The sequence below is a fragment of the Hemibagrus wyckioides genome, linkage group LG28 (genome assembly GCF_019097595.1).
Source record: "Hemibagrus wyckioides isolate EC202008001 linkage group LG28, SWU_Hwy_1.0, whole genome shotgun sequence".
NCBI classification, from domain to species: Eukaryota; Metazoa; Chordata; class Actinopteri; order Siluriformes; family Bagridae; genus Hemibagrus; species Hemibagrus wyckioides.
The window spans coordinates 20,348,829-20,359,523 of NC_080737.1; the positions used below are offsets into that span (position 1 = coordinate 20,348,829).

General features: G+C 35.0%; 1 protein-coding gene across 1 annotated transcript in view; it reads left to right on the top strand.

The window, feature by feature from the left end:
* The first annotated feature begins 8,238 nt into the window (after nucleotides 1–8,238).
* Nucleotides 8,239–10,695, top strand: part of LOC131348763 (cystatin-B-like) — a 3,080-nt gene continuing 623 nt past the window's right edge. Inside the window, exons 1-2 of the mRNA XM_058383951.1 lie at nucleotides 8,239–8,639; nucleotides 8,963–9,064. Coding sequence (XP_058239934.1) covers nucleotides 8,547–8,639; nucleotides 8,963–9,064 — 195 coding nt within the window. The 5' untranslated portion in view covers nucleotides 8,239–8,546. The remainder of the gene's footprint in view (nucleotides 8,640–8,962; nucleotides 9,065–10,695) is intronic.

Sequence of the window (10,695 nt, forward strand, 5' to 3'; positions counted from 1 at the left end):
GACTATATAACACAAAAATAACACACACTAACACTGACTATCTAACACACACTAATACACAATAACACTGACTATATAACACAATAATAACACACACTAACACTGACTATCTAACACACACTAATACACAATAACACTGACTATATAACACAATAATAACACACACTAACACTGACTATCTAACACACACACTAATACACAATAACACTGACTATATAACACAATAATAACACACACTAACACTGACTATCTAACACACACTAATACACAATAACACTGACTATATAACACAATAATAACACACACTAACACTGACTATCTAACACACACTAATACACAATAACACTGACTATATAACACAAAAATAACACACACTAACACTGACTATCTAACACACACACTAATACACAATAACACTGACTATATAACACAATAATAACACACTAACACTGACTATCTAACACACACTAATACACAATAACACTGACTATATAACACAAAAATAACACACTAACACTGACTATCTAACACACACTAATACACAATAACACTGACTATATAACACAATAATAACACACACTAACACTGACTATCTAACACACACACTAATACACAATAACACTGACTATATAACACAATAATAACACACACTAACACTGACTATCTAACACACACTAATACACAATAACACTGACTATATAACACAATAATAACACACACTAACACTGACTATCTAACACACACACTAATACACAATAACACTGACTATATAACACAATAATAACACACACTAACACTGACTATATAACACAAAAATAACACACACTAACACTGACTATCTAACACACACACTAATACACAATAACACTGACTATATAACACAATAATAACACACACTAACACTGACTATCTAACACACACTAATACACAATAACACTGACTATATAACACAATAATAACACACACTAACACTGACTATCTAACACACACACTAATACACAATAACACTGACTATATAACACAATAATAACACACACTAACACTGACTAACACACACACTAATACACAATAACACTGACTATATAACACAATAATAACACACACTAACACTGACTATCTAACACACACTAATACACAATAACACTGACTATATAACACAATAATAACACACACTAACACTGACTATCTAACACACACTAATACACAATAACACTGACTATATAACACAATAATAACACACACTAACACTGACTATCTAACACACACACTAATACACAATAACACTGACTATATAACACAATAATAACACACACTAACACTGACTAACACACACTAATACACAATAACACTGACTATATAACACAATAATAACACACTAACACTGACTATCTAACACACACTAATACACAATAACACTGACTATATAACACAAAAATAACACACTAACACTGACTATCTAACACACACTAATACACAATAACACTGACTATATAACACAAAAATAACACACACTAACACTGACTATCTAACACACACTAATACACAATAACACTGACTATATAACACAATAATAACACACACTAACACTGACTATCTAACACACACTAATACACAATAACACTGACTATATAACACAATAATAACACACACTAACACTGACTATCTAACACACACACTAATACACAATAACACTGACTATATAACACAATAATAACACACACTAACACTGACTATCTAACACACACTAATACACAATAACACTGACTATATAACACAATAATAACACACACTAACACTGACTATCTAACACACACTAATACACAATAACACTGACTATATAACACAATAATAACACACACTAACACTGACTATCTAACACACACTAATACACAATAACACTGACTATATAACACAATAATAACACACACTAACACTGACTATCTAACACACACACTAATACACAATAACACTGACTATATAACACAATAATAACACACACTAACACTGACTAACACACACTAATACACAATAACACTGACTATATAACACAATAATAACACACACTAACACTGACTATCTAACACACACTAATACACAATAACACTGACTATATAACACAATAATAACACACACTAACACTGACTATCTAACACACACTAATACACAATAACACTGACTATATAACACAAAAATAACACACACTAACACTGACTATCTAACACACACACTAATACACAATAACACTGACTATATAACACAATAATAACACACACTAACACTGACTATCTAACACACACACTAATACACAATAACACTGACTATATAACACAATAATAACACACACTAACACTGACTATCTAACACACACACTAATACACAATAACACTGACTATATAACACAATAATAACACACACTAACACTGACTATCTAACACACACACTAATACACAATAACACTGACTATATAACACAATAATAACACACACTAACACTGACTATCTAACACACACACTAATACACAATAACACTGACTATATAACACAATAATAACACACACTAACACTGACTATCTAACACACACACTAATACACAATAACACTGACTATATAACACAATAATAACACACACTAACACTGACTATCTAACACACACACTAATACACAATAACACTGACTATATAACACAATAATAACACACACTAACACTGACTAACACACACACTAATACACAATAACACTGACTATATAACACAATAATAACACACACTAACACTGACTATCTAACACACACACTAATACACAATAACACTGACTATATAACACAATAATAACACACACTAACACTGACTATCTAACACACACTAATACACAATAACACTGACTATATAACACAATAATAACACACACTAACACTGACTATCTAACACACACTAATACACAATAACACTGACTATATAACACAATAATAACACACACTAACACTGACTATCTAACACACACTAATACACAATAACACTGACTATATAACACAAAAATAACACACACTAACACTGACTATCTAACACACACACTAATACACAATAACACTGACTATATAACACAAAAATAACACACACTAACACTGACTATCTAACACACACACTAATACACAATAACACTGACTATATAACACAAAAATAACACACACTAACACTGACTATCTAACACACACACTAATACACAATAACACTGACTATATAACACAAAAATAACACACTAACACTGACTATCTAACACACACACTAATACACAATAACACTGACTATATAACACAATAATAACACACACTAACACTGACTATCTAACACACACACTAATACACAATAACACTGACTATATAACACAATAATAACACACACTAACACTGACTATCTAACACACACACTAATACACAATAACACTGACTATATAACACAATAATAACACACACTAACACTGACTATCTAACACACACACTAATACACAATAACACTGACTATATAACACAATAATAACACACACTAACACTGACTATCTAACACACACTAATACACAATAACACTGACTATATAACACAATAATAACACACACTAACACTGACTATCTAACACACACTAATACACAATAACACTGACTATATAACACAAAAATAACACACTAACACTGACTATCTAACACACACACTAATACACAATAACACTGACTATATAACACAATAATAACACACACTAACACTGACTATCTAACACACACTAATACACAATAACACTGACTATATAACACAATAATAACACACACTAACACTGACTATCTAACACACACTAATACACAATAACACTGACTATATAACACAATAATAACACACACTAACACTGACTATCTAACACACACACTAATACACAATAACACTGACTATATAACACAAAAATAACACACACTAACACTGACTATCTAACACACACACTAATACACAATAACACTGACTATATAACACAATAATAACACACACTAACACTGACTATCTAACACACACACTAATACACAATAACACTGACTATATAACACAATAATAACACACTAACACTGACTATCTAACACACACACTAATACACAATAACACTGACTATATAACACAATAATAACACACACTAACACTGACTATCTAACTCACACTAATACACAATAACACTGACTATATAACACAATAATAACACACACTAACACTGACTATCTAACACACACACTAATACACAATAACACTGACTATATAACACAATAATAACACACTAACACTGACTATCTAACACACACACTAATACACAATAACACTGACTATATAACACAATAATAACACACTAACACTGACTATCTAACACACACTAATACACAATAACACTGACTATATAACACAATAATAACACACACTAACACTGACTAACACACACTAATACACAATAACACTGACTATATAACACAATAATAACACACACTAACACTGACTATCTAACACACACACTAATACACAATAACACTGACTATATAACACAAAAATAACACACACTAACACTGACTATCTAACACACACACTAATACACAATAACACTGACTATATAACACAATAATAACACACACTAACACTGACTATCTAACACACACTAATACACAATAACACTGACTATATAACACAATAATAACACACACTAACACTGACTAACACACACTAATACACAATAACACTGACTATATAACACAATAATAACACACACTAACACTGACTATCTAACACACACACTAATACACAATAACACTGACTATATAACACAATAATAACACACTAACACTGACTATCTAACTCACACTAATACACAATAACACTGACTATATAACACAATAATAACACACACTAACACTGACTATCTAACACACACACTAATACACAATAACACTGACTATATAACACAAAAATAACACACTAACACTGACTATCTAACACACACTAATACACAATAACACTGACTATATAACACAATAATAACACACACTAACACTGACTATCTAACACACACTAATACACAATAACACTGACTATATAACACAATAATAACACACACTAACACTGACTATCTAACACACACTAATACACAATAACACTGACTATATAACACAAAAATAACACACACTAACACTGACTATCTAACACACACACTAATACACAATAACACTGACTATATAACACAATAATAACACACACTAACACTGACTATCTAACACACACTAATACACAATAACACTGACTATATAACACAATAATAACACACTAACACTGACTATCTAACACACACTAATACACAATAACACTGACTATATAACACAAAAATAACACACACTAACACTGACTATCTAACACACACTAATACACAATAACACTGACTATATAACACAAAAATAACACACACTAACACTGACTATCTAGCACACACACTAACACTGACTAACACACACTAATACACAATAACACTGACTATATAACACAATAATAACACACACTAACACTGACTATCTAACACACACACTAATACACAATAACACTGACTATATAACACAAAAATAACACACACTAACACTGACTATCTAGCACACACACTAATACACAATAACACTGACTATATAACACAATAATAACACACACTAACACTGACTATCTAACACACACACTAATACACAATAACACTGACTATATAACACAATAATAACACACACTAACACTGACTATCTAACACACACACTAATACACAATAACACTGACTATATAACACAATAATAACACACACTAACACTGACTATCTAACACACACTAATACACAATAACACTGACTATATAACACAAAAATAACACACACTAACACTGACTATCTAACACACACTAATACACAATAACACTGACTATATAACACAATAATAACACACACTAACACTGACTATCTAACACACACACTAATACACAATAACACTGACTATATAACACAATAATAACACACACTAACACTGACTATCTAACTCACACTAATACACAATAACACTGACTATATAACACAATAATAACACACACTAACACTGACTATATAACACACACTAATACACAATAACACTGACTATATAACACAAAAATAACACACACTAACACTGACTATCTAACACACACTAATACACAATAACACTGACTATATAACACAATAATAACACACACTAACACTGACTATCTAACACACACTAATACACAATAACACTGACTATATAACACAATAATAACACACACTAACACTGACTATCTAACACACACACTAATACACAATAACACTGACTATATAACACAATAATAACACACACTAACACTGACTATCTAACACACACACTAATACACAATAACACTGACTATATAACACAATAATAACACACACTAACACTGACTATCTAACACACACTAATACACAATAACACTGACTATATAACACAATAATAACACACACTAACACTGACTATCTAACACACACTAATACACAATAACACTGACTATATAACACAATAATAACACACACTAACACTGACTATCTAACACACACTAATACACAATAACACTGACTATATAACACAATAATAACACACACTAACACTGACTATCTAACACACACACTAATACACAATAACACTGACTATATAACACAATAATAACACACACTAACACTGACTATCTAACACACACTAATACACAATAACACTGACTATATAACACAATAATAACACACACTAACACTGACTATCTAACACACACACTAATACACAATAACACTGACTATATAACACAATAATAACACACACTAACACTGACTATCTAACACACACTAATACACAATAACACTGACTATATAACACAATAATAACACACACTAACACTGACTATCTAACACACACACTAATACACAATAACACTGACTATATAACACAATAATAACACACTAACACTGACTATCTAACTCACACTAATACACAATAACACTGACTATATAACACAATAATAACACACACTAACGCACTCTAACACACACACTAATACACAATAACACTGACTATATAACACAAAAATAACACACACTAACACTGACTATCTAACACACACACTAATACACAATAACACTGACTATATAACACAATAATAACACACACTAACACTGACTATCTAACACACACACTAATACACAATAACACTGACTATATAACACAATAATAACACACACTAACACTGACTAACACACACTAATACACAATAACACTGACTATATAACACAATAATAACACACACTAACACTGACTATCTAACACACACTAATACACAATAACACTGACTATATAACACAATAATAACACACTAACACTGACTATCTAACACACACTAATACACAATAACACTGACTATATAACACAATAATAACACACACTAACACTGACTATCTAACACACACTAATACACAATAACACTGACTATATAACACAAAAATAACACACACTAACACTGACTATCTAACACACACACTAACACTGACTATCTAACACACACACTAACACTGACTATCTAACACACACACTAATACACTAACACATGAACACAAACTTTAATACACACTAACACTCACTATCACACACTCTAACACACACACACACAGTAACACACTCTAACACACAGTAACACACACACTAACACACTATTACACACAATCACACACACACTAACACACTCTAATACACAACAACACACACTAACATACACACTAATACACATTAACGCCCACTAACACACAGTAACACACACCAACATACTCTAATACATATAAACACACACACTCTAACACACACTAACACACTTGACTTTCTGAAATAAAATGTCTTTAATGTCTAAAACTAAGCAGCAGAGGAGCTCAAACACACCAACAAGCAGACATTTAACCACTTACCCCACTGAGAGCAGCGCCTGAATATTACAGTAATACTACTAATAACAATAATCCATTAAAGACACAGTTTAATTATAATAATATATAAAAGAATACAGTATAACATGAGATTATTAATATGTAATATTGATTGCTGCTCATTAACAGTTACAAGACTTTAATCAGTTTAATTAGATATGAATTATTTGGCAGTAACTGGGCGTGTGAAGGTGTTGGGGGCGGAGTTTAACAGAGTTACAGAATCATCAGGAGATGTCTCCAGTGGATTTGCTGGAAAGTGAGATCCACCCTGAGCAGCTCGTCTGTGTGATGCTGATAAAGAGCTGCGTCCTCATTCCTGTCTCTCACCGGGTGTAGGAACGCTCGTGTCCCCTACACTAGGTAGTGCATTCGTCTAGGGAGCGAGGAGGGAGTCGGGATCGAACCCACGTGACTTTGGAGCTATAAACTGAGGAGGCGCAGCACTGGTGAAGTTACCTGAGGTGAAGTGGAACTGGAGGTGTGTGTAATCGGTGAGGGAAACATGGCTCAGGTGTGTGATCAACCCGGTCAGTTGTGCGGTGGAACAGGTCACGTGAAGCGCTCTAACAAAGAGGTGCAGAAGATCTGCGATGAGGTGAGTGTAGAGCTCAACATGTGTGTGTGTGTGTGTTTAACTCATTCACACCTTCAACATCACCAATAATTCAGTAGCTGCTGTGTATACTGTGTGTGTGTGTGTGTGTTGATGTCAGTTTTGTTGTCTCTCTGTCTGTAAAACTGATTCTTTTTTTGTTAGCTTCTCTCTCTGTGTCTCTCTCTGAGGTTGACTGAATCAGTACACAGTTACAGTATTGTTCACGCTCACATGCTTCAACCTGCTGCACAGTCTTAGAGGCTGTGTGTGTGTGTGTGTGTGTGTGTGTGTGTAACTGATCACACACCCTCGCTCTGTCTCAGGTGAAACTGCAGGTGGAAGAGAAAGCTGGGAAAAAGTTCGATGTGTTCAAAGCCACAGCTTTCAGCACTCAGAGTGTAGCAGGAACAAATTACTTCATTAAGGTGGGTCTCACAATGTGTGTCTGTGTGTGTGTGTGTGTCTTCGATGTGTCTGTGTCTTCGGTGTGTGTGTGTGTCTTCGGTGTGTGTGTGTGTGTGTGTGTGTCTTCGGTGTGTCTGTGTCTTCGGTGTGTGTGTGTGTCTTTGGTGTGTGTGTGTGTGTGTCTTCGGTGTGTCTGTGTCTTTGGTGTGTGTGTGTGTGTGTATGTGTCTTCGGTGTGTCTGTGTCTTTGGTGTGTGTGTGTGTGTGTGTCTTCGGTGTGTCTGTGTCTTCGGTGTGTGTGTGTGTGTCTTTGGTGTGTGTGTGTGTCTTCGGTGTGTCTGTGTCTTTGGTGTGTGTGTGTGTGTGTCTTTGGTGTGTGTGTGTGTGTGTCTTCGGTGTGTCTTTGGTGTGTGTGTGTGTGTGTGTGTGTCTTCGGTGTGTCTGTGTCTTTGGTGTGTGTGTGTGTGTGTGTCTTCGGTGTGTCTGTGTCTTTGGTGTGTGTGTGTGTGTGTGTCTTCGGTGTGTCTGTGTCTTTGGTGTGTGTGTGTGTGTGTGTCTTCGGTGTGTCTGTGTCTTTGGTGTGTGTGTGTGTGTGTGTCTTCGGTGTGTCTGTGTCTTTGGTGTGTGTGTGTGTGTGTGTGTGTGTCTTCGGTGTGTCTGTGTCTTTGGTGTGTGTGTGTGTGTGTGTCTTCGGTGTGTCTGTGTCTTTGGTGTGTGTGTGTGTGTGTGTCTTTGGTGTGTGTGTGTGTGTGTGTGTGTGTGTCTTCGGTGTGTCTGTAAGGGTGGGTCTACATCTCACCTGAATTCTTGAATCCGCTCCCAGGACTGATTCTGCACTAGTTTGTGGGCGGGGTTTATAATCCCAGTCTTCATTCCATATATGGGAATTGGAGTGATTGCACAATTCGGAATGTCAGGGTTTTTTCCTGTATGAATCCCAGACACCAGGTTCATCAGGTTGCACGGTGCCTCCTGCGTGTCACGCTACACTAACACCTGCAGCTATGAGCTGGTCTGGGGTAAGAGCTCATGATGTTCTCAGCACTCGCACTGTGACGCTGACATCATCATGACTGCAGTGAGAGAAGGTCTGGAGTTTAATATAAACAATACTCTTCATCTCCATCACTGACCTCTACACCTTCCTCATCACCATCAAACATCAACCAGGAAGTGACAAGCTGGATCCTCATCCTCACTGTACAGCTCACAGGAGAACTTCCACACTCCATCTCTCCATCATCACTCCATCTCTTCACCATCACTCCATCTCTCCATCTCTCCACCACTCAATCTCTCAACAAGTCCATCTATCCACAACTCCACCATTCCATTTCTCCACAACTCCACTACTCCATCTCTCTATTTCTCCATCTCTCCACCACTTAATCTCTCCACAACTCCACCACTTCATCTCTTCACCACTCAATCTCTCCACAACTCCACCACTCCATCTCTCCATCTCTTCACCACTCCACCACTCCATATCTCCATCTCTCCACCACTCCATCTCCATATCTTGAACAATCCACCACTTCACCAATCCATCACTCCATCTCTTCATCTCTCCATCTTTTCACTACTCTACCAGTTCATCTCTCTACCAATTCATCTTTCTATTACACCACCACTCCATCTCTCCATATCTCCA